We start from the raw sequence: 25288 nt of genomic DNA, 5'->3' as shown, positions 1-25288 counted from the left end.
ACTAACTTCAGCAGCCACGTCCCAAAACTTTGCAGAATGCCCCCAAATTTACAGCAGTATATTCATGTTCGTGTACTTTTGGGCCTCCGATAGCGGAGGCAGAGAAAAATAAGTGAAATGTATTAGCTAAAGCCTGAGCTGGCATTTGACAACTCTCATATTGAAACAGCTGCCAACGAGCAGGTCAAAGCCTTACAGTGTGCTGTGCTGTTCGAGGATAGAGGGAGATTCAGCACTATTTTAAGCCTCTGTTCCACTTAGTCCACTCAATGAGAGAAACGCAGAGGGAATGAGAGGGAGATTCGGACAGGATGAAAAATCAGAGAAAAGAGACTGAGAAAAGCCTAAAAAATGACAAAAATGAAAAGAAATATTAACGCGGGGGGGTCGTCTTTCAAGCAAGGTGAAGAATTAGGATTTACCCCCACCTCCTTGCTGCTGCTGAGCAGACAAAAAAGTCTTGTGGTTAAATGAAGTTTTTAGCCTCTTTTCAGAAAAAAAAAAAGGCAAGCAGCTGTGAAAATTTGCAAGTGAATCTGTTCTGCTGGTGCAAAAAACACCAACCAAACTCTTGTGACATCTCCTAATACTGACCCGTCCATCATGTCTTGTCCACAGGGGGGAGATCTGTTCGATGCCATCACCTCTGCCAATAGATACACAGAGAGAGACGCCAGCGGCATGCTCCACAATCTGGCCAGCGCCATCAAATACCTTCACAGCCTCAACATTGTCCACAGAGACATCAAACCAGAAAACCTGCTGGTGAGTGGACGTCACGCAGATTGCATACATGTAACTTGGTGCGGCACTGGTGCACCTCCTCTCCTTTCTGAATGATCAGTGAAGTAATATCACTCACTACGGGGCCCTCCCAGAGCAGAGAGATGACTCATCCCTGCTGCCCTCACACCTTCTGCACGCTCCTTCTCCAGCCTCCCTCGTTTGTTCTTTCCTTCCCTCCTTCTCCCTTCTGTCAAACTCCCCATCGTCCTTGCTTAACTTCAAATACCGCTCTTTGCCCCCCTACTTGAGATTGTCTGGGCAGGAGTCAGACTTCAGAATTCAGCTTTTTAGTGGCCACATTTAAACCTAGTCAGCCGATTTCCTGTTTTGCTTTTTCTCTCCAACGAAATAAGAAAGCCTTGAATGGTTAAAAAAAAAACAGTGGCCTTCTATTCATGTAACTTTTTGAAGGTAATGACATGCAGATTACCCCATCCATGTAGCAGACACCCAGCAACACTAACATTAGTTTTATTTTTGGCCACATAAATGCTTTGCTGCGTTAAAAAGCTGGTCGCTCGCTTCGTCTGTGTCTGTAGGCGTAGGGCAGATAGAGTAGCTACAGCTGTGAGCTGTTAAACAACACACTGAGTGGTGAAATTATTAATAGCAACCCCCATCACATAATGTGTTTTAAGTTTGTTTGTTGTTTGTTGCCCTCATAATAATGCTGTACATTATGATCCTGCTTCTTTTTTTAAAAACATTTTTGCATTCCTGTGTGTTTAGGTGTACGAACATGCAGATGGCAGCAAGAGCCTCAAACTGGGAGACTTTGGTTTGGCGACCGTGGTGGACGGACCCCTCTACACTGTCTGCGGGACCCCAACATATGTAGCACCTGAAATCATTGCAGAAACAGGGTGAGAGCTGCAGCTGCATTTAGCAGGCACCTTTAAGATCAAAGTATGATCACTATGACGGCCAACATATCTGTCGTGTCTTAATCCATTTACAGTAGTAGATATTTGCCTTAAAGGTCATGCTCTGCACGTTTTCTCTATGTTTGCTTTGATTTAACCTCTCTTTTTTTTTCAGGTATGGTCTTAAGGTTGACATCTGGGCAGCTGGAGTCATCACCTATATCCTCCTGTGTGGTTTCCCACCCTTTCGGGGGTAAGTTAACAGCAAGCCCTACCCTACATTTCTCCCTCTGCTTTAGCGCCTTTCTTGAAAGTGTGTTATGCAGGACCCTCTACTGGTCAGCAGTAGTATTGCACCTTTATTTGTTGACTCGCTAATTAATATTTGGTTGATGCACCCATTCATGTGAACTTTTTTTTTTGCAGGAGCAGTGACGATCAAGAAGTGCTTTTTGATCAGATACTAATGGGTCAGCTAGAATTTCCTCTGCCCTACTGGGACAATGTGTCAGAGACCGCTATGGTAAATATCTGCTGTAGGTCTGATTGGTGTGGATGGATCTACATGTTATAGAAAATCCAGAGTAAAAAACTAACTGCTTTTTACTTTTGGGGGGGGTGTAGGAGCTGATTCGATCCATGCTGGAGGTGGAGGTCGATAAGAGATACACTGCCCTCCAGGTGCTGGAGCACCCCTGGGTCACTGTAAGTACAGTGTCAGTAAATCTGTTCATTTCCTTTGTTTTCACCAAAACACTGAATTTACTTCCTTTCTCCTCATTTGTCTAATCCAGGACGAGGGTCTGTGCGAGAATGAACACCAGCTGTCGGTAGCAGGAAAGATAAAGAAGCACTTCAACACCAGCCCAAAAGGCACTGACACCACTGCTGGAGTGTCAGTCATTTCTGTAAGTAACCATTAGCAACCATCTAAAGATGTAGCTGTTACACTGAGTTGCATCAGTTTGTAGAGAAATCAGCAAGTTTTTCACGTGGCGTTTAGATTGATTGTGCCGATTTCTCTTTTGTTGTTCAGTTGGATGACAGCTTTTCTATGCAGAGATCTGGGTCGTTGGATTTCTACCAGCACCCGGCCATGTACTGGATAAGGTACGCCAGGTTTCCATAGAGACACGACTGGGTCACAAATCAGCGAGAAATCAAAACAGACCAAAACAGTGTCTCTAAAATTGATGTCTCCCCCTCCTTTGCGTGCTGCCCCGCTGACTGGCTGCTGCTGTGCTGCTTTGACAGCCTCATGTTGTACTTTCTGTGCTCGGCTTTTTGCTTCTCTCCTTTCATCCCTCGCTGTAAACACAGATTTCATTCCTGCATTACCTGCATCGTTATTGTGCGTCACCGGTTAAAGCCTTGTCCTCTGTGTTGTGTCACCTTTTTATCGGTGTCCCCTGCTTTTCTTTAGTGTGTGTGAGTAACGACGTGCCCAATTAGAATCACCCTTGCTGATGATTCTCCTGCACATCTCGTTTGCACAGTTCATTTGTGAATGAACCCTTTCTAAAGAAATAACCCTGCGGTGTTGCTTGTCTGAGTGATTTGCTGTGATGTTTTTGTCTGATGTGATGCTCCCTCACCTGGTTACCTCCTCAAACACCAGGGCTCGTTACTGAGCTCACATTACCTGACTCCTCTTGTGTGACTGTGTCCCCTGATTTAGGAGGACCACAAAGTGCATTGTTATAAAGGTCACAGAACTTAAAGTAATATGGACACTGACTAGAGGAATTAAAAATAGGCTGGAAAAAATTAACAGTGACTTAATTTATGAATTATTTGGGTTGAGATTCCCAGTTTTCCAGCACGACAGAGTTTAGTTTGACTGATTAGAAGTCCTGAACATGATGGACCCGAACTTGTGCAGATGTTTCTGATTTGTGTTGTGATTAAAAAGTGATATCCAGAATCTCCTCTTTATAATATTTACTGTGCCTGAAAAATTAAACAAGAATGTTGAACCTGCCTTTATCCGAGAGATTTATTGTGGAAAATTAGATAGACTGTTCCTCAGATAAACATAACATTTCAGAAAAGAAGAAACAATTGTCAGTGTCCATGGTTTTTCACTTCCTTGTTACTGTCCAATTAAATATTCATTAGTAACTTAATGAACATGTGCAAAGTTCTTCTGCTCCTCCTTCCTGGATAATCGACTGTGCAGCAGACAGATCTGATCCTTACCTTTTCCTCCTTCTCCTCTCTTTTTCAGGCCACCCCTCTTGATAAGGAGAGGCAGGTTCTCGGACGAGGATGCCACCCGGATGTGAAACCGCTGCCGCTGCAGATGATGCCAACTGTGAATTCAGTAACAACAACAACAAAAACACTACGGGCGGAGCCCCCCAGTTGCCTCCCTGGCCTGCCCACGGCCCCTCCCTCTCTGACCCCTGACACTTGCTCTGACCCCTCCCCAGACCCCAGACTCCCATCCGACTCTGATGACATCTCCATCAGCTCAGCCAGCACCGCCTGCTCCCCCAGCTCGCCCTTCTAGAGAGCAGGCGAAGGGGAGTAGGGGGAGGAAGAGGAGGAAGGTGTGCAAAGGAGGAGGCGGCGAGGGAAAATCCTCATCCAGCTCCTCCCTCTGCATGTGGAGGAGGAGGAGGACGAGGTGTCAACCCCTTTCTCCCAGTATCTCTGAAAAAAAGAAATAAAAATATCAACAGAGAACTTCACACTTCCCTGAATCCAACTTTCCGAACCTGGAGGAAAGATGGACCAAGGGGTGGATAAGAAGACGTTAGAGAGGTTGGGAGAAAGATTCAAGAGGCAACAAGAAACAGGGATCGAGAGGAAGAGGGAAAAGCCAGAGTGAGGTGAAAGACTTTTGTTGATTTCTTTTTAACATTTTCTCATCTGAGCACATGTTGTAGAGCTCAAGGAGCAAGAAAGGGCTTTACCCTTCAGTGATGATCCGGGCTCGACATGGAAACTTCCTCAAGGCGGAACAGCTCTACAAGGCAATATGAGAATATGGACCAATGTTCATGTTTTATTGAACCTTATTTATTCATACTTTAATTCACAGCATTTTTTGATATGTATTTCTCTTTTTCATAGAAAAAAAAACAATGTTTTTATTAACTTCTCCTTAGAGCTTGGTGGATTTAAAATAATGGCAAAGTGCTTAGAAGTAGAGTGCAGAAACGTTTAAGTAGGTGACAGCAGACGTGATGAAAACACAATGTTGGAAAGCGAGCTAAAACACGTTGGGGAAGGATTTTATGGTTTTTTTCAGTTGCAAAATGTGTTTTAAAAATGGCTTTGATGAAAAAAAAAAGAAGATGAAATTGTGCTGTGACGCTGTGCTCAACACAGTTTCGGCGCTGCCTTCCCCCGTAACGTTGGATCGCAGTCATACAGTTTACATTTTACACAGACTGCTATTCTAAGACGACAATGGTGCATTTGACTGCTCCTTCTGGTTTTGTTACTTGCTCGGTTCACGACATCTTGATACACAAAACTCAGCAGCATCCTGGTGCTTGTGTAGCAAACTCGACATCTGAACCCATTTGTCCTCAAGCCACACATTTTCACAGTGATCATCACGCTAATTCTTTTTATATTTTATGAACACTAGACACGTTTCATCAACATGTTCAAGCTATGGTTGGTGCAGCTCAAGTATATGGTTACACAGACACGTTTTCAGATGGAGAAGGCGCACAGTTAACAGTTCACAAGAGGTGCCTATTTGCACATTTGCACTGCAGTCTAGGTGCAGTGAGACATGATCGAGAGAATGACAGTATGGATGCCAGAGAACCAGCAGTACAGCGAAAAAGGGTGGAGGAGAATTTATTTCAGCTCTGTACAACCTCATTCATGGCTTCATTTCTTCAGATGAAAGCATGACAGACATACAGTAGCCTATTCTTATAAAAGAAACAGTTTAGTGATGAAGTATTGTTTATATGTTGTGTAAATAACAATTTTATTTATTTTGATAGTTCACAATACAGTATATTTCTTTACTAGTAGTCAGTCTATGAGAATTGTACAATAATAATACAAAAAAATACAACAAAATCAGTCATACATGCGTATCAGTCAGTCAGCGAAGAAAAAAATAATAAACTAGAGGAGATCATCAGGTTGATGTGAAGCGTTAAGCATGGGTGAGTTGGATGGATCGGTAGTGGATATGAAGAAGAGATCATCAACTTTGCCTCCTACTGGGAATGATGTCACTTCTTTTCTTCAGAAAAGCAGCCAGTAATATAGTTTCCCTTAAACTGATGTGAGATAAGAGATGAGAAGACAGATGAGTGAGAGAAATACACAGAAATGTTAGGTTTTTTTGTTTGTTTGTTTTTTGCAGATGATCTCCTTGCAGTCGTCACACCAGTCAGACTCTCTGTATTTATTCTCATCATTGCACATATGCGGTAATGTGCTGCCATATTGACCAGATCAGTATGAACTTGTGCTCTCCAGCGCACGGACACGTGGTTTACCAAAGTGCTCTCACAGCTGACCCACTGTATTACAGTCCATTGCAATACCAATACCTGTACCTCTGTTCAACAATGGTCTATGACTATAGTAATAATTAAAATATGTTTAAAATCAAATTGTTTGAGTCTTTTGTTTTGTGTTTAGCTCCTGTTTATAGGACTTTTGTTTCATTACCGGTCTGTACCAAATACACAACTCAGTCCTTGGCTTAACTTTTTATCCATACAGACGTCAGTTTTGTTTTCTATGAAATAATTGCACTTATTCCACACAGGCCCTCTGCTTATTATTAACTTTTGAATGCTTGGTGGTACTTGGCTCTGTTATGGATCCTGTCTGGATTTGAGTAGAAAGTGTGCAGAGAGGTTATTTGAAAACCTTCTGCGAACATAAATTGTAAATTAAAGATGAATGTATTGAAAGTATGAATTTAAATTCATACTGGCTGCGGGAGCAAGGCCAGAACATCCAAGTAATATGCTTCCTAGCATACCCCTCTTCCATCAAGCCTTTTCAAGAAAGGTGTCTATTTTAGTCTATTTTTACACATAGTAGAACTCTAATGTGTCCATGTGACAGGAATATTGTGAACATAAGCATCCACTATGATTAGGAAAGGGTAAATATATAAGTAGGATTGTAGGGGCATTGCCCTTTCAGCAGGCAACAGTGTTATAGTAAACATCTCACAAGTTGGTCGTAGTTGCCCGTAACTGGCGTGCATATGTTATTTTGACCACTAGGTGTCGCTTTAACACATAAACCTAAAGCAGAGAAGAAGAAGAAGATTTTCATGTTTCCTGACCGGTGACAGGCTAAACCAATAGAAGTAAAAACTATGACATTTGCTTCTGAAATACTGGAATATTTATGACCTTTTATTTAGAAATTAATTTAACGTCTAATACTGGAAAAATGGACCAGTAAATGTAAGCGAGTAGCTGTTTTAGCTAACCAACGTGGGGCTACTAGCTAGGTCGCTGTAGCGTCGTTTGTTTGTTTGCTGCTATCATGAGCGAAGAAGACGCTTCCGTATCATCAAGTAAGGACAAAGACTCCACTCTTCTGCTTACTAAAGACGGACATAGGTACTATGTAAATAAAAGCGGAGTTGTGGACAGTAGAAATGTGATAACGCCGCACGAACCGGAGAACAACGCCTCCTACGACATGGACGATCCGGACGAAGAGAGCGACGTTCTGGACGCCTCAGATCCCAGAGACGGCGCAGCTAGCCCGGAGGAGCTCAACGACGAAGAGACCTCCGAGGGCGACAACGCCCCCAAACAGTGTACCTACGATGGGTGCACGGAGACAACGACGCAGGTGGCCAAGCAGAGAAAGCCATGGATGTGCAAAAAACACCGCAACAAAATGTACAAAGACAAGTACAAGAAGAAGAAGAATGATAAGGCCATGTCCAGTGGGAAACTTGATGTAAGTTAAATACTCTCAGTGCTAGAAGCATTTACCATGATGTGGAGGTCTGATTTCCACACTTTAGAGCCAAGCCACAAACAAAACCTGCACATTTAATTGCGTTTTTCTGTCTGTAGGAAAACTCTGAAGAACGTCCTGTGTCTGTGAACAAACAGCGTCTAGGTGCCATGGGGGACCGTCCAGCCAGACCTTCTCTGATAGAGCAGGTCCTCAACCAGAAAAGACTGGTAAGACTGGTTGATTGTTCCATGACGAACATGCAGACAAATGACAAGCATATTATTCTGTGGCACCCGGCTTTAAGGGTTAAATGGACATGAATTGTGATATATTTGCATGAAATCGCATATTTGCTGCAGATTTATTGGCTGCACATCCACAATATGACTCTCCTGTGCCACCACATCCCTAAGGTGTTTACTGGATTGAGATCTGGTGACTGTGGAGGTCATTTGAGTGCAGGGAACTCACTTTCATGTTTGGGAAACCAGTTTGAAATAATTTGAGCTTTGTGACATAGCTTTTTGTCCTGCTGAAAGCAGTGATGAGAAGATGGGTACACTGTGGTCATACAGGAATGGACGTAGTCAGCAGTAATACTCAGGTATGCTGTGGCATTTAAACAATGTTCATTTGGTACTAAGGGAAACAAAGTGTGACAAGAATATATCGTCCTCATCATTATAGCATCGCCAACAGCCTGAAACATTGATAGAAAATTTGATGAATCTATGCTTTCCTGTTGTTTACCTAGATTCTGAACCAACCACTCGAATGTCCAATTTTGATGAGCCATACTGACTGTAGTCTTAGTTTCCTTTTCTTTGCTAACAGCAGCAGCATTGGTGTGGTCTTCTGTTGCTGTTGCCCAGCTGCTTCAAGGTTTGACATGTTGTGTTTTCAGAATAGTTTGGTTCTAGCAAATGGTTGTTTATTTCAGCTCAACACAGTCCAGCCATTATACTCTGACTTCTGGCATCAACAAGGCATCTTCACCCAGAGAACTGTTGCTCACAGGGTATTTTGTCTGTTTTTGGACCATTCACTGTAAACCTTGGAGGTGGTTGTGTGGGAAAATCCCAGTAGAGCAACAGAATCTGAAATGGAGCAGCCAGACTGGCACCAACAACTACTCTAATGCTTAGCCTGAATTTCAGAAGGTTTTCACCATGTCTGCCTTAATGCTCGAGTTGAGCTGCCGTTTGCTTTTTAATGCAGTTGAACAGGGCCACCTAATGATGTGGCCTGTGAGTGTAAGTGTCCTTATTCTTAGTTTCACATATTTGGTTTTGGGTTACACTGATGTATTTTCTTCCAATGATCCCAGAATTAGGAAAGTTTCTTTCAGCTGGACTAAAAAAACAAAAAAGAAAACTTACATAAAAAACAGGCATACACGCAAACCCAAATACTGTAATATTTTAAAAGCCAACAATGTTCCAAGTTCATAGAACTCGAAGATTCCCGGGAATCATGGGAAAACGCCTATTGGTAACATTAAAGCATCCAGTTCATAGAACAGTTATGACACATATTTTATTAGTGAAAGCAGAGTAATGTTGATTGTCTTGTACTGCAGCTTTGTAGTGAAATATCTTGTGTTTTCCAATGTATTTGTCTTGCAGTCGCTTCTCAGGAGTCCAGAGGTGATCAGCTTCCTGCAGCAACAGCAGCAGCTTCTAGCTACACAGAGCCGTAGCCAGTCACAACAGCAGTTCCAGAGCTGCTGACGGTGGGTGGCGGGCGTTAGTTTTTGTGATGCATAAAGCGCACTAAAGAAATACACTGGCATCTGATGCGTAAATGAATCGTAAGCGTACACTGAAAGCATGGATTTCTTCCGTCATGCTGTGAGAGAATAAAAGGACATTTTGAAGTTGTGCTGAGAATGGAAGACTAAACTGATTCAACTCCCAGAGAGTGAAGATTTCTTCAAATCACATACTGACCATGTATTTAAACCAGGACTGGTGCTGTTTTTGGTACATTTTGTCCTAAATTTAAGCCAATATTCGTTTTCACTTTTTGTTCATTTTAAAAACATTGTCCTGTTTTGTTTTGTTTAGTTTAGTTGTTGAAACTCCAGTTCAGACTGTTTTCTCTGGAAGAATTGCGCCTTATAGGAAATGTTGTGATTTGGTGCAGTATTAATAAAATAAAATGAGTTATAAATCCTTAGTGTGTGTGTGAGATTTAACTTGAAATGCTATTGTTGTGACAATCATTTGTGTGGTGCATGTCGTTTCCTGCAGGTTGACGACTTGGTTTTGACAAGACTTTGTCTATTCTCCCTGAACTGTTGCACAAACCTTAAGTGATAACTGAATACAGAGAAGGAGGGATATACTTTACAAATGAAACTCTGTTACTGCATTATCCCTCTGTGTTTAAGTTGTAGTGTTTGTCCCTGATGAGTATATGACAATAAAAAAAGATGCAATATGAGTTTTGTTTTGTTTTTAATGAGAAAAAAAAAAAAAACACAAAAAAACACCAGAAATTCAAACCTTGGAAAACTGGAATCACAGAAAAAACTTAATGTAAAAAGTAAAAAGCAACCAGAACATGAAGTCAAACATTGGTTGACACAAATACAGTACATACCACGCCAATAACACTTTGGACGTATAACAGTTTAAGTACCTACAAATATATCCCACTTTTCCTGTGCAGTTAAAGCATCCCAGAGGAAACGGAAGAGGCTAACTGCGTTATACTGAAATTAGGAACGCTTAGTGTAAATTCAGCTAAATAAAATTCATCTTCACGTCTGCTTTAGCCGTGTGACAAAGGTGTAACGCATCTTTGTAACTTTGCATGAGATGTCAAATGTAGGACAGAAAAATGTACAGAATCTGTGACTACCTGTCAGGAATGAGAGCGCGCGCGCGCACACACACACACGCAAGGTGTGTGTCTGTGTTCATGTTACGACACTGAAGAAATTGGGTTGTGTGGGGAACCCATCTGTGTAAGGACTTTATCCAGCCACTGCAGCGGCCCATGCAGATGCACTTCAATCCAGCAGGGGGTGCTGGTCACATCTTGACGGTGGTATTCAGCTCCCCAGCCCTAAAGGAAAAGATGCAACAACTGGTCAGCTGGTAATATTGGCTCTTCAGTTAACTATAAAATATTTAATGCAAAGAAAACAAGTAATCCCACCTTGTGTATGGGAGGATCTGACATGACTGGCAGCACTAAGCATGGGAATTTTAAGTTACCCTGAGAAACTGAGCGTATATCCAACCCTTCTCATTTGATTTTGACTGAGCATGAATAAAAGCATTCGTATGCACTACAGAAGTTAATTTCACGGTTTCCAACCTGTACCGACCTCCGTTTCTATGCATCTAAACAAACAAAACTGAGAATTGCCATAATGGGCGCAAAAATTGCTATCAAATAATCAGCATCCTCTTTCATAAGAAAGCTCAGTCAGTACCTTTACGAAGCTCATGCGGATGGTGCACATCTTGGTGAGCTCATAGACGACCTCGAAGCCGTGGTTAACGGACTGGGCGAGAAGCTGAGCAAACAGCTGGTTGTTAAAGATCTTGAGGCTGCAGCCACTGGGAATCTTGCACACGGTGGTGGTGTGGAAGCCGTGCTGGAAATTACAGTTGCGACTCTGGACAAAGATGCTGCTGTCACTCAGACACTCTGCATACACTTCGCCGCCCACGTAGTACAGGTGCAAACCTGGAATTAAAGGGAGATGATTAAAAAAACAACAACAACTAAATACTAAAGTTGCTGAATGTTTGGTGCTTTAAATGTGGTGGAAATGCAATATTTACAATTTAGCATAGCAGATCTAAAGAGTATAAAAAAAGCTACAAGAAAGACATAATTAATGAGCTAACCACAATATTTCATTACTTCACTGAAAATTAACTGATATTGATGGATTTTTCTCATATTCCCTTGAAAGAAAAACCACAGAGGCTTTTATGTCCGCAAACAAGGAAACGCTGAGTGGTGTTGGTACTGTTTGTGAACTGGGGACCAACTATCCTCAAGCCTTTGTCCCATCTCTGTCATTTAAAACCACACACATCCTCACACTGCACAGTTTATTGGAAGCCACTAAAATGCTTGATGTCGATCCAACAAAGGCAGGCTTTGTAAACACTGAGCATGAGGGGAAAAAAAAAAAAATCAAACATTATTTGGCCCAAAGGATTTATTGCAAAATGACAAGCCGAGTTTAAAGCATGACAATGTTTTACAAAGACTAGCACATGCACACCAAAGGCAGTGATGAAACCAATAGTGAGCAGATTAACTTTTTAAACAACCTTCCTTTAAAAGCTCTTGCTCTCACCAAATGCAAAAACCCCCAAAAAACCCCCCACCCCCAAAAGCCATCCAGCCTACCTTTGCCTATGTGCCTGCGCGTGTGCTCGATGGTTGAGTTGCGGTTGACATTGGAAAGTAGGCCGAGGCAGAAGCGGTTCTTGTTGTTGGACGGGTCTGTGAAGCCGTCCACCAGGACGCTGCGTGATGAGGCATGGAAAGTCTCCCCCACCCGGTTGTTGAGCTCATAGTAAGCTATGGAGCACCAGTACTCTGGTTCCTCGTAGCAAACGGGCCTTAAATCTGAACAGGAACAACAAATGCTCGAGAGGTGGGTGTTAGGGATAAAACATTTTATCCTATTTATCCATTTTAAATTTTAAACCCAATGCAAATTCATATGAATCCAACCTGATAAAACTAAAGCAAGTTTTGCATCGATTTTATGTATTCTAACACAGACTGTATATAAAAGATGGATGCAGCTTCCAGCTCTGAAAAGTAAAGCAAAGTCTATTAAACTTATATTCTTTCTGATGGCTGGTATTCCTCAGCTTATTTAGACTGTGAGCTCAGTAAACTCTCCTGATGAGTTCATGGTCTCCATCACTGGTTTTAAGTCTTGAGGAATACAGCACGATTGTCATTTTGTAATTGATGTTCCTCGTTATAGTCACAAGGAGACCAGCGCATTGCGATTGACAAGTTGCTACCATACTATTTGAACTTCACTTTCTCAGTCAGTCATCACATCCACTTTCAAATCATGCACCTTGAGGTTTTACAGCAGGACAGGTGGGTGATGTCACAGTGGCTAACACCATCTTCCACATAGAGTCTGCTGTTCCTAACACCTGTATATCTTTGTGTTGTGAAAGGATACCTCTGTGCGGAGCAGAAAATGTGAGTTTAGGGGTCTCCATGGAGTTGCTTGGCTTCACGTCCTCTTGGGGATTTGTCTCCATCATGCTGTACGGAGGTGGTGGAGTCTCAGCTGGAAAACCGTGTTTTGAATGACAGAAGAGAATAAATTATGTACTGTTGTGTGAAGATTCAAAGTGAAGGTATTAGCTTGCATACTGTGATTCTTACCTGTGATATGATATGGACTACCAGGTTCTGCAGAGCTGTTGGGGGAGTTGGGGTAACTCTGCGAGCTGGGAGACTGGGCGAGGGACAATGGAGGGGAGGAGGAGGAGAAGGAGGAGCAGGGAAGGGCAGGGAAGGAGTCTGGGTAGATGGCGTTCTGGGGCATCAGCGGCTCGTTGTGAAGGGAGGCGTTCCTAAACTTTGCCAGTAAACTATGTTGAGGGTTGAACTCGCTGTGGCGTGGAACAAGGACTGGTGGCAGCACTTGGGGGAGGGGGGCAAAAAAGGGTGGGGGTGAGAGCCAGATGGAGCTTTAAAAGATCATATTACGGCAAGTGCTTTAGGCTTGGGAACACTATTTGATCAGGCGCCCTTTCTCTAAGGCTAAAATTCAATAAAGGCCATATTTTTACAGCAAATTTAAAGTACCTGGCGTCTCCACCCGTCTGTAGTGGTAGGGGTTCACGCAGATGTCCTTCTGCTTGGACCCGAAGGCGAACTCGCAGCACTCGAGGGCTTTCAGCTCATGGTGGGACTGCAAGTCAGGCCAGCGCCACACCCTGCAGTAGATAACATGGGGCAGACCCTTCCTGTGGGACACCTGCAACCTCCCGTCCAGCGACCGAGGAATGGTCACACACTTACCTGGAGGATTCACATGAAATAGCTCTTTTTAAAAACAGAACTCTACCAAATTAAATGTGCTGTGTGCACATTAACATTAAATGTTTTTGTACCACTGACCGTTTTACTGAAATACTAAAGCATTATGAGAAACTCTGTTTTCATTTTATTTATTGTATATTTAATTTACATTTTTAAATTCTTCTGGATATTTTTAACCATGTTAAAAAAAGAAAGAACCAACATTGCATGTATGTGTGCATGTTGCAACTAATGTGGCTTTTATTTGAACTGTGAAGCACTTTGTAAATCTACTTTTTGAAAAGTGCTATACACATGTAAAATAATTGGAAATAATTTATTATATAATATATATTATGTATGAACTCTGATTTATAGTTGATAAAATTTATACCTTGTGATCTCATCAATGAAGTGCTGCCCAAGTAAAACCCTTAGTCATTTCCTTTGATTCCCCACACAGGTAAAAGCACCCCCCCCCCCCCCGCTTGTGTTGTCTTTCCCATCTTGTAAACGTCATCCTGTCTAAATAATCTTCATGTTTATTTTGACCTCTACAATTAGAACCGCTAGACTAAACTTCTATATTGGACACTGTGATACTCACTAGGCTGCCCGGGGCAGCTGAGCGCTCTCTCCAGCTCTTCCATTGCCCCCTTTTTCTTTTTCAGTTTCTTCACTAGAGAGTCTACAGCCTTTTCCGCCCACTTCTCCTCCTCGTCCCCTTGTTTCCAGCCGAGCAGGCGCTTCACTGCCGGGCTGGTGAAGGAGAATAAGGATGTAATGGAGGTAGAGGAGTTCATTATGAGATGGATAAATGGGTGGCAAGACGAGCTGATGGGTCCTGTTAAAGGGATAAAAGTTCCCTTGTGGATAACAGTGAAGATGCAAATAATGAGCAGCCAGAAGAGGAAACAGAAGAGGTGAGGATGAAAGACGTGGCGTGATGAGTCTGTGTAAACAGGCGCCGTTTTTTCTTTTCTGTATTCCACTGTTACTTCCGAGCAGCTCTAGTAGAGGTGCTGGACTCCTGCCAGTGCAGCGCAAACCCCCTAAATCCCCTCTCTGTGTTGGGATCCGGCAGCTCTGGAGTCGAAGCCTCCAGCGGGGAAGGTTATTCTTTACACAGCCAGAAATCCAGGTCAAGTTTCAATCATCTGGCAGGAGAAGCAAGAGATTGTATTAACAGATAATTCAGCCAAAAAACAAAAAGAAAAGAAAAAAAGTTTGGAGGTTAGGAAGAAAAAAAAAGAAAAGAGACCTCGGGTTTTATTGGAAAAGCAGAATTAAGACAGAGTCACTAAGGTGATAAGCTGGTGATGAGATGAGAACAGCCAGAGAAAACACCTCATAACCAAAAACTACTCATATTTAATGAAGTGGGCATCGAAGGTGGATTTCCATGATAAGGACGGCCGTATCAGCAGGGCGCTGTTACAGAAAGCACGCCCGCATGAAAGTGATCTCCCCACATGCTGAACAGCAGTGTTATTATTCTCTATGGAGAAAATGAAACACTTCACAAAACTGCTGCAGAAAGCGCAGGCCAAGCTGGCCAAGCTCATTTCTAGATTCACCAACAATGAGGAATGTCCTTTCTGGCCTCTGTTTCTATGATCATGCCACTGACGCCCAGGAGCCATACTGTCTGGCCAGAACACATCACAGGGCAGGAGGGGGAGAGGGAGGGCGACAGACAGAGAGCTCTCTCCCTCTGTTAGCCTCTCTGTCCATCTAAATCTACTGAACAGTATATATTATTATATGAATGCCAAGAATAAGGTGCAGACAAAAAAAGTATCAGATTAAAGTTCTATTATTTAGGTAGGGTTCGTGGGTTTGGCAGCATCTTTCTACTCAAAGAAATTCCTAGATATTCATAAAAATAAACACGTAATTTTATTAGTCTCCTGTTTGTGAGTCTTTCTGCAGCATCATGCCCAACCTTTTGGGTAAAACGCATCGTTTTACATCTTGTACTATCAGCTCTTTGCACATCGTCCTTGCATGTCAGAACACTTTTCCACATGTTTGTGCGCATCTGATGCCGAAAGGGGAAAAAATATGAATCTATTGGCAGACAGAGTTTATAAAAGTGAACTGGAAGCTCAGCTTTCCTGTAAAAGAAACAGAACCACTTTAGACTTTCTTCCGAATTTCTGTTCTTTTTTTTGTCAAACTAAACACAGGTGATGAGTTATGCGGATCTGTATGTTCACTCTTTTTGCCTTCATGTGCTCATGGCCAGCGCCGGTTTCCCGCAGACAGACACACAGACAGCTGGGGTTTACAATGACAGCAAAAAGCGCACAGGGCTCAATGCGGCATCAGTCCACCGCTGCTGCTGCTTTTATGAAGCCTGGCGTCACTCAGTCTGCAGGCTCAGATAGGCTAATTACCTAATGCTTTATCACCAGGACACCCCTTCCCAAAAAAGTAAACACGCCAGCTTCCTTTTTACTACAACTCAACTGCGAGTCATTCTGCAGCTACAAAATCCAGGCTCGGACCTAACCTCCACACCTTCACTGCAAATATGCGATTAGGAGCAATGACATTGAAGTCGCTCGGCTCATTCTTGTGTGATGAAGGCATGCTACTACAGAGAAAACACGTGTAGGAGCAAAGAAAACTGCAGTTATTATTTTTAAATACATCTTGAATACTTAATTCAGCTCAGCTTTGCAACTTTATACTGAACTCAGCATGTAGATGACAACTCTGAACAAATGAAACCCCCCTTAAAGTTTACCGACAGTGCAAGAGGGTAACATTTAATTTTGATACTATTTCTCTCTTAACAGGAATTCAAATTCGCGTGACATAAAAAACAAATATACATTTAAAATATTTAAAGGAAAAACGAGCCAGTTAGTTTAATTTCTCACCTCTGTAACAAGTGCAGTGCAGACAGCCGTGTGAGTGTGCGAGGCTTTCCTGTTTGTAGTAAGTCAGGCCAGCACACTGAGGCTGCGAAGGTGTGTGCGATTGAGTCTGTGAGCATGTGTAGAAGGGTCAACTTAGCCTCAATAACACTTTGCGCCCTGCTGGTGATTTCTAAATAAAAGCATCGCCAACTCAATTTGTAGATGCCAGTTTATAAACGAATATAGCCAAAGGCTCCATTTGACAAAAGCCAGATTTAAAAAAATGAGAGAAAAAGTTTCTATATGTTTAAACATTTTTGTCTATCTTCAATCAATATTTGAAAATTCTACTTTTAAAAGTGAAGTACAAAACTACTTTTGTCCGCTGTGGAAGAGAGACAGACATAATTAATAACTAATGATTAAATGCAGAGTGGTGCGGTAAGCACCAAGAAAGTGGAAAAGGTGAGTGAAAAAAACACAAACACTTGGCATTACAAGTCATTAACTTTAATAAAATAACATCATTATTTTTTATTTAAATCTTCTAAGTGAAATTATTATCAGTAATTTCTACAGGTAAGTGTTAGAAAGGAGGTTGTAAAGTAAGTCTACATGAAAATAAATAAATAAAAAACATTAAAAAAATGTTTTGTTTGCTTTTATAATCTTGTAGAGGACATCGCACATAGTGTGAACTTCCGCGTTTATTATGAAGGCTCAGTCTTAGTTATTTCCGGCGTTGTTCGTTGCGGTCGCTTTGACGCAGGTTTGTGAAGCTCAGAGGCTCCACTCCTCCAGCAGCCCCAGCCGAGCGCCACACAGCCTCGGCGGCGTCAGCCTGGCTGGAACCGCAGCGCCTGCATGCTAGATCCCTCCGCCTCCCCCCCCCCCTCTCCTGGAACTTTCTCAGGATTTCAGATTTAGCGCTCGCGGCAGCACGCACGAGCGTTTGTGTTCGAGCACCTGAGCTCCCAATCACCTAATCACGATATAAAGGAAAAGAAAAATAGAGAAATAAAAATCCCCAAATCACACCTGTTCTAGTATTGCTGAAGATTTCACTGACTTTACCTGATAAAACTCTAATAATTATTGTACTTAAAGTGTTTATCAGCGAGTTTTTGTTACACCCATCTCTCTGCCTGTGAGGGTCTGTTTGCTGTCATCTTCTTCCTTTACAGCAACGAGCACCTGTTGGGCGCAGGCCAGGCTATTGGTGCAATGTACCGAGTATAAGACTAAATCTGCTTCAATATATTAACTCTTAAGTTATATACAAAGTCCAGCTCGGGGAGGATCAAATCTGCTATCATATCCAACCACCTCACACTGTTACTTGCCTGTGGCCGCGCGCACGTGCACGCACATGCTGCACCTGTAGGCTTAAAAAAGAAAAGATCAAGTAAAACATCTTCCCGTTTAGTACTCAGTCTTTATGCATGATTCCACACATGCGGTGAAATCATCTTTATTTATATATATATATATAGTTTTTCCTCGTCTTAAAAATCCAGGTTTGTTTTTTTATCCATTGTTGGGAGCGCTGAGGTCTTTCTCATTGCGGATGGATACGATCCTTTATTGGGAGTGCCGTGACTGGTCCAGTTAATGACGCAAGCCCGGCTGGCGACAGTGAGTCTACAAGTTTGACATTTTCAGAGTTTACAGCAACTGCTGCGGGATGTAACAACACTCCCAACGCGAAGTGAAACTACTTTGAATATCTCATAAAAAAACATTTTTTTTTTCATCTTAACCACCAGGTAAACCATCAGGACACACCACTAAATTCAATTGGCCGGTGTGCGCCTAAAAAGGTGGGGGACTAAGAGTCCAAGGTTTGGTTCGGGGACCGCCAAAGAAGCCGCGGGAAGGTTTCAGAGCAGGACCGAGAGCAGTGGGCTGTGCAACCTGTTTGATCACCGTTTTAGATGCGAGCACAACAGCCTGGAAGGGTTTTAATCGCCCATTAGAAACACAGGGCCTATTTTGTGGAGCATTACATTTGGTTTCTTGAAATTAAATTTCATTTCATATCATGGAGCTAATTGGTGCTAATCGAATGCTTTTGTAAATCTTTAAATAGGGCACCCTAATTTTCTGCAGTGCCAAATCTGGAGGCAGGAAACTAGAAATGTGCAGCTTGCGATTCCCCACTTCTGTGTCTGGTAGGGCAGACACAGCCAGACGAGCGGGGCACAAACAGGATGCGCTCCCTGGGGCTCCGGGAGGCCCTCAGAGACATCTGCATGAGCGCGAAGCACAGACCTCAGGCTTGCATAAGAAAACAGCACTATTAAAGTTCATTTACTCAGACCACAAAAACGCTTGCTGGACTCCTTCCAAGATGTCCACACTGGGCCTGGGAGACAAACAAAAGGATGAATATTGAGTCCAGGGTTTCCTACTTTCTTTCATGTTGAGGAAAGGCCAGATCACACTGCCTACTGTGCTGAACATTTCCTAGAGCTGACCCCAGATAACTTAATCAGTTAAACATGATTTATACCAAATTAAACGTTTAGTGGAGTTAGAGCCTGCAGACATCTAGTAATAATATTTCAAAGGTACTTTCCTGACCCTGGTACTCTGTGTAAGAAGCCTGAAAGGTGCCTCACTGCATGTTTGGGAACATCAGTCACAATTAGTCAAGTTTTAAGACCCATTAAAGATCCTCGGCCCTACAACAAGAAACTCCTTTAGCTTCAGTATTAACAAAGACATGTCATGTCTTTACCAAACACTGTAGCTGCAGTAAGCATTGTTACAAACACAGCAGAGTAGTTTAAGTTTCTATGTATTGTATGAAACCATGTCATCACTTATGGTTCTTTAATCTCTACGTCAGAGGTGTCAAACACGAGGTCTGGGGGCCAGAATCGGTCTGGCTAAGAACTCAATTTGGGCCACTGCTCGAATTTGGGAAATATAAAATGTGAAGGAGGGCATTGATTTTGGATTTGAATTCATAGGTTTCATAGCATTTCCTGCTGATAAAGAGCTGGACCATTGCAATTAGACTTCTTTTTATACTAAATGGGGCTAACTGTGTAGTTAAACATCTTTACACTGACAGAAAGGGCAGTTTCGTTGCTACGGCCAAAGATCAAAGTGGGCTGTATGTGGCCGACCGTGTAAAATGAGTTTGTTTACTGCACATTTCTATCAATTTCTTTCTCTTTCTGCTCAGGATAAATCCTGCCTGTCACTCGGTATCAGCTGGAATAGGCTTCAGCCCAACTGCAACTAAGGTGAGAAAAGCAGTTAAAGGATTGGATTAATGGATGTTTTTCCTCCCATTCACCAATCTGATTACATACTGTAAAGCATGTTGTTGTTTTCATACCATCAGTCATTCGTTGATTCTATTTGACAGCAGTGCAAATTGGGAAAAAAAAACAAAAAACAAAGAAAATCAGCAAATTCTGACAACTCAAAATCAATCAAATGCTCATATTTTTTTGAATTAACAACAGTTGTCAGTTACATTTCTGTAGCTCAACCTATTGTTGCAGCTTTGGTTACTAACAATTATCGAGTCATAAATCACTGACTTTTTTATTATTCTTGTTCATGTCATTAAGCCCATCAACCCTACAAAATAAAATTAGTCCTCCACATAACACCACTAAAAGTCCTTCTCGCGGCTGACTGGGCACAACATGATGTAACTTAGTTCAAGGACGAGCCACAGAGATGTTCTGTAACCCATGGCAACAGATTTTTTTTTTTTTTAACATAAGCCATAACAAACAGTAATCAAATAAAAATAAAGGCAGGATCCAGGAGGAAACCACAACTGTGTCATTACTTCACATCCAGTGATGCCTGGAAAGGAGAAGTATTGATACACCGTGCTTTGCTTCTGATTACAGTGAATGATGGACACAGCTGTAACGCTTCCCCCCCCAAAAACCACCCAAAGGCTCGGTGGCCGTATCATAGGCCGTCTCTATGATACAAGGGCTCGTCTGATTGGCTAATCAGTCTTATGCGACGACTGCAGTTTCCAGGCTCCGGTGATGTAGCGCAGGCGAATGAAAACCAGGTCTCGTCCCATCTGCAGCCAGCTCCAAAATGGTACCAGCTTGGACCCTGTTAGAACAAACCCAGAGGCGCTTCAGCTTCAAGTCGTGCTTTCATAAGACAAATACTGGAAATATGCCTGTGTAGATCAACTTCTACAAATGCCTACAATTTTCAATTATTACAAAAGGTCTAAAAATAAATGCAATCAACCACAAACAGACTTCCAAACACACCCTACAGAGATATTTATAGCCCTCCAGATAGGTGGCATGGTGGGAAGAGACATATTTCATAGAGAGAGAAAAAAAAGTCGTACCTTCTATTTCAGTCCAGTTGACTGCCACCTCAGCTATGGGGATTTTAAAACACTGGGCGATATACAGGAGCTCCACATCAAAAGCCCTGTGAGAAGAAAGTGGATTTAAAGTTCCTGTTTTACTGCAGGTTAAAACCTAAAACCTCACTGTAACTCCATCACCTGTGCTAGGTATAAATCCTCAGGACTTCTTAGTTATTTAGTATTAATTAAGACTGTTTAAATTTCACCAAAAATTCACTTCTTGGAGTTTTCACCAGTTAATTATCAGAAAACAGATGAAACATCCTTGTGACTAGGTGTTTGTTTCTGTTACTTTGTATCGTGGACAGTTTGCTGCTCACCTAACGGCCACTCAGGAGGGCTCTTAGCAAGATGTCTGAACCACCTTAACTGTCTGTTTTTGATTTGAAGGAGAAGCAGATATATTCAGAATCTATTTTAAATTTCTAATGGAGAGCCCAGCAAGCTCATTTCTTTCACTTGTATCTGCACTCTCCTTCTTTTTGGTCTCTACCCACAGCTCATGGCTCTGGGTGAGGGTAGAAACGTGGATTGACCAGTAAATCAACAATTTCACTGATAAGTGGTTTTGTTAAGGCTATGCAGCTGTTCAGTTCCAGCCCCGAGTCCCTTTTTGCAGTGTTCATTGTGCACTTTGCACAATTAAACATAGCCCTGACTTCTACTGCTTTCATAAAATGGCTTTATTTTTTATTTTATATTTATTCATATATATATATATATATATATATATATATATATATATATATATTTTTTTTTTTTTTTTTTTTTTTTTTCTCTTTGCGGCTGAAGTTCAATTTCTTTGAATTTCTGAATAAAAGGACCTGAACAATCACACCACTGCGTTTGGCAACAAGCACGTTCGCAGCTCAAAAAGCGCACTTTACTGAATAAACAACGATGTGGAACAAGTGAAGTAACACTATTTTAGCTCAGACACACAGCTAGACGTCGCTCCGGGTCCGGCTCTCTGAAATTATTTCTCTGCCTTCTCAGATGTGGCCTCAAAACTTAATTTGACTTTTTCACAATGCGCTCAGTGTGTAATGGCCTTTAGACAAAATTTTCCAGGAATCCCTTTGCTAAACATATGACACATTGGTTAAGATTTGTAAATTTCTGCTTTTAATATAGTCGAGGTGAATGCACATTAGAGCTAATACTTTAAGCTAAGACATCATCATGTGCCAACAGTGGAGGCTGTTTCCTTACCATCGCTCTACATGGAGAGAGGAGAAGGTCTTGAGTGCAGCCTCACGTGTGAAAAGCTTGAAGCCACACTGAGTGTCCTTGATCCCCTTCACGCAAAAGAACCACACCAGGAAGTGGAAGCCATACATAAGGAACGTCCGAAACAAAGACCGCTGCAAAGACACCAAAGTGTGGTTATTTACTGCTCTGAAATTTGTTTTCGAACACATTATTTTTTTTAAGCAGAATAAAATAAAACCCTGTTACCTGAGCTACAGAGTCTTTCTCTAGGTGAGCTCTGGATCCACATGAAATTGCCATGTTCTCCTAGATGTGAGAGCAGCACATGAGGCATTAGGCTTGGCCACATTTTAACCACTTTTACACACTTACATATCGAATAAGTGAGACTGAATTTAAAACAGAACAGAACACCATCACACCGGTTTGGGGTTGAGGTCATTGAGTCCAGCCTCCACTTTCTCAATGTCAGAAAACTTTGTGGCTCCATCAGCATCTGCCATCAGAATGACTTTCCCTCTGGAGCTCAGAGTTCCCTTTAAAAGAGATAAAAACAAAACAAAAAAACCAAAGTCAGCTCCAAACTGCTGCGTCAGGGTTCCCATTTGGACACACACTGTAATCTCACATCTACAATCTCACCATCCGCACAGCTCCTCCTTTCCCTCTGTTCTTCACCAGCGTCAGGACGCGCACTTTATCAGCACTGTACTTCGTAGTGTACCGCAAAGCAACCTGCCAGGACAACACAACAGTGTCCACTCATGAAACCGATCTATACTGGCTGAAAATGTTTAGCTGAGCAAAACGGAGTTGTGCTAAAATAGAAGGCCTGGTTAAATTTGCCCCAAAAAAGATTTAAAATTATTACCTCTGTGGTTTTGTCTTTGCTGCCATCATCCACCACGATGACCTCATAGGTAAAAGAGGGGTTTTGTTTCTGCAGTCAGAAACAAAAACAGACAAAAAAAACAAAAACAGGAGAGACTTGTTTCACAACAGCCACTTTACCCAGATCATTGTTGCCACCTACTGGTAAGTCTGAGAATAACATATCCAGCAACATATGTTTTTGTTTTTTTTTTTAAATAATGAACGTTATCCATCATCAGTGCAGACAAAAAGGCACTAACATCAGTTATTCAAGAAACCTAAATACACAAGGTTGCGGAAAAAAAGGAACCAGTGACCAAAAAATGTAAACAAAATATAAAAAAACTAAACAAAAAACAAACTTGAATTGTATCTCTGATAAGATACAACTAATTTAAGGGCTTTCCTGTCATTAAAATTTTTAAACCATCTGTTTATACATAGTTTAGCCTTAAAGTATGTACATTTATTTATTAATAAATGTTCTTAATAAAAACACAGTCCTGATAACAGCCTTTTTTTGTTTGCTCTTTGTGTGTCAGATTTTGATTATAAATAAATATCCCAAATGTAATTACAGTTACTGTTAAATGTGGTAATTGGATATCTGGTGATACATGTCGTTGTATATGCTTTTAAATGTGCTGCTTTTTACTGTAAATATAATTAAGCTTTAATTCAGGCTCTGCACTTACCTGCCTGTTTTCCAAGTACTCCATAGCTTCATCCATCATCACAGGTACTGAAGGGACACACAGTAACACACATATAATAGCAAGTACACAGTGACATGACGACTGACTGCACCAACCTGGATGGATTGCACTACTAACGCCTAAGTGAAAACTGTGACTATTTACAGTGTGTGTCTAATGTGGGCATTCATAATGACTGACTGAGCAGAAAAGCAGACTTTACTCACATCGGAGCTCCTCGTTGTAGGCCGGGACCACCACAGAGAGCTCCCTGGAATGGGGATCATGCAGACTGGGGAAGAGCCGCTTCTCTCCGGTGGCGGTGAGAAAGTATTTCTCCTTCTCATGGCGTGTCAGGTCCACCATCCCTGCGGTTAAGTGTGCTATTACGAGCAACTGAAAAGTGAGAAATATGAGAATTGCATTTGATTTACAATTGAATCTTTCTTGTGATGCATTTTGGCCAAACATCTCCAAACCACATAAGTCTTGTGGTTTGTTTAGATCCAAGACTGAAAACCTACGCTTCGCTCCCATGTTGGTTTTAGAGAGAAGACCTTATAAGACTTTCTAGACTCATGATAACATATGGTACATATTTGCTCGCATGCTTTTAGATATAGACCAGTTTCTAAAGTTTTACATTTTAGGATATAATAAAAAAAATAATCTCGTCCTTAGCAGATCTTAAAATTGAGTAAATACAACCTCAGATGAACTACAAAATATGACATAGGAATGCAGAGAGTAATTAGCAGTCAGGTGCCTGCTATTAACTAATGATTAGCAAGTTTGAGCACCTCTATAAAAAAAAAAAAGAAGGACGTTTTCGGTCTGTGTTACCCCATCCCAGGGGTGGAGTAACACAATGCCAAGGAGGAAAGAGATCAACTGTGTCTGTCATCATCAGCTTGCTTCTCTGTGCTAGAGAAGCAATTGGTGGTTTTATATATGCTTTCTATAGTCAATAGGACTAAAGCTCTGAATAAATACCAATCAATACATGGCTTATTTACAACCAAAAGATCCGGTATCAGCCAATGTCTAGTTTTTCTGAATTAAATGTCCGTTTCATGCTCAGATATTTTTTCTGCATGACACTTGACCCCTCTGTTGCTTTAGAACAGAATGAAAAGGAAGTATCATAAAACTGAGGTACATGAACAGGCCTGTAAAAGTCTACAATGGCCCGAGTCAAACACAATGCTCAAGGATAACTTGGAAAAAGTACAAAAGGAAAGATACCCACGCTATCACTGTAACTGTATTTGGGCAACTTCTCCCAAAACAACTTAGCTACAGCATCTCTCATCCAAAGCACTGATTACTCACCACGACGAAAACTACAGCTGCCAGTGCGACGAGGGCTTGAACTATTTCAAAGAGGAAATCCATTTTCCATCAGGTTACCTACCCTACACCCACTGACAGACAGACCACCTGCAGGGGCTAGCTCAGAAACTAGCTGGCTTTCTCCTTTCTTTTGCTTTTTGACACACAGCCTGTGCTCTAACTTCCTGGTGTGTCCAAATATATGTACCAAATTACGGGCTTACGATATTATTCAGAAGGTTAAAATGTTAAAAATGAGTCCTTATGTTTCCATTGCTGTGAGGACACTTCACCTAACTCCACTTCCAATCACAACTGAACACAACGACGATACGG

General features: G+C 41.8%; 4 protein-coding genes across 5 annotated transcripts in view; 2 read left to right on the top strand and 2 right to left on the bottom strand.

Annotated features, from left to right (window-relative positions):
• Positions 1 to 6244, top strand: part of dclk1a (doublecortin-like kinase 1a) — a 47098-nt gene extending 40854 nt beyond the window's left edge. The window contains exons 10-17 of one of the 2 annotated variants that reach the window (XM_085289195.1): positions 619 to 765; positions 1516 to 1649; positions 1825 to 1902; positions 2076 to 2172; positions 2274 to 2354; positions 2444 to 2557; positions 2686 to 2759; positions 3877 to 4078. In XM_085289195.1, coding sequence (XP_085145321.1) covers positions 619 to 765; positions 1516 to 1649; positions 1825 to 1902; positions 2076 to 2172; positions 2274 to 2354; positions 2444 to 2557; positions 2686 to 2759; positions 3877 to 3934 — 783 coding nt within the window. In that variant the 3' untranslated portion in view covers positions 3935 to 4078. Of the gene's footprint in view, positions 1 to 618; positions 766 to 1515; positions 1650 to 1824; positions 1903 to 2075; positions 2173 to 2273; positions 2355 to 2443; positions 2558 to 2685; positions 2760 to 3876 lie in introns of both variants that reach the window. The other variant, XM_085289196.1, reaches the window with a different exon arrangement.
• Positions 6245 to 6902: 658 nt separating this feature from the next.
• Positions 6903 to 10013, top strand: rfxap (regulatory factor X-associated protein). The gene is made up of 3 exons (XM_085289194.1): positions 6903 to 7565; positions 7685 to 7795; positions 9194 to 10013. Exons 1-3 carry the CDS (start codon positions 7140 to 7142, stop codon positions 9296 to 9298), a joined length of 642 nt encoding a protein of 213 aa, XP_085145320.1. The 5' UTR covers positions 6903 to 7139; the 3' UTR covers positions 9299 to 10013.
• smad9 (SMAD family member 9) lies at positions 10011 to 16621 on the bottom strand. Its single transcript, XM_085289192.1, has 8 exons — positions 16490 to 16621; positions 14209 to 14758; positions 13386 to 13601; positions 12960 to 13220; positions 12751 to 12861; positions 11949 to 12170; positions 11014 to 11270; positions 10011 to 10640 (listed from the first exon to the last, which is right to left on the bottom strand). The coding sequence occupies exons 2-8, from the start codon at positions 14402 to 14404 to the stop codon at positions 10497 to 10499; spliced, it is 1407 nt and encodes a 468-aa protein (XP_085145318.1). The 5' UTR covers positions 14405 to 14758; positions 16490 to 16621; the 3' UTR covers positions 10011 to 10496.
• Positions 16622 to 19894: 3273 nt separating this feature from the next.
• alg5 (ALG5 dolichyl-phosphate beta-glucosyltransferase) lies at positions 19895 to 25288 on the bottom strand. The gene is made up of 10 exons (XM_085289191.1): positions 24953 to 25288; positions 23848 to 24016; positions 23621 to 23667; positions 22924 to 22992; positions 22695 to 22787; positions 22475 to 22588; positions 22299 to 22358; positions 22053 to 22204; positions 20817 to 20902; positions 19895 to 20566 (listed from the first exon to the last, which is right to left on the bottom strand). Exons 1-10 carry the CDS (start codon positions 25013 to 25015, stop codon positions 20451 to 20453), a joined length of 969 nt encoding a protein of 322 aa, XP_085145317.1. The 5' UTR covers positions 25016 to 25288; the 3' UTR covers positions 19895 to 20450.

Source organism: Mchenga conophoros, linkage group LG10 (assembly GCF_057382185.1).
Source record: "Mchenga conophoros isolate Kocher_MC1m ecotype Shallow Benthic linkage group LG10, M_conophoros_male_GT1.1, whole genome shotgun sequence".
Classification (NCBI taxonomy): Eukaryota; Metazoa; Chordata; class Actinopteri; order Cichliformes; family Cichlidae; genus Mchenga; species Mchenga conophoros.
This window is presented reverse-complemented; position numbering and strand designations above follow the sequence as displayed.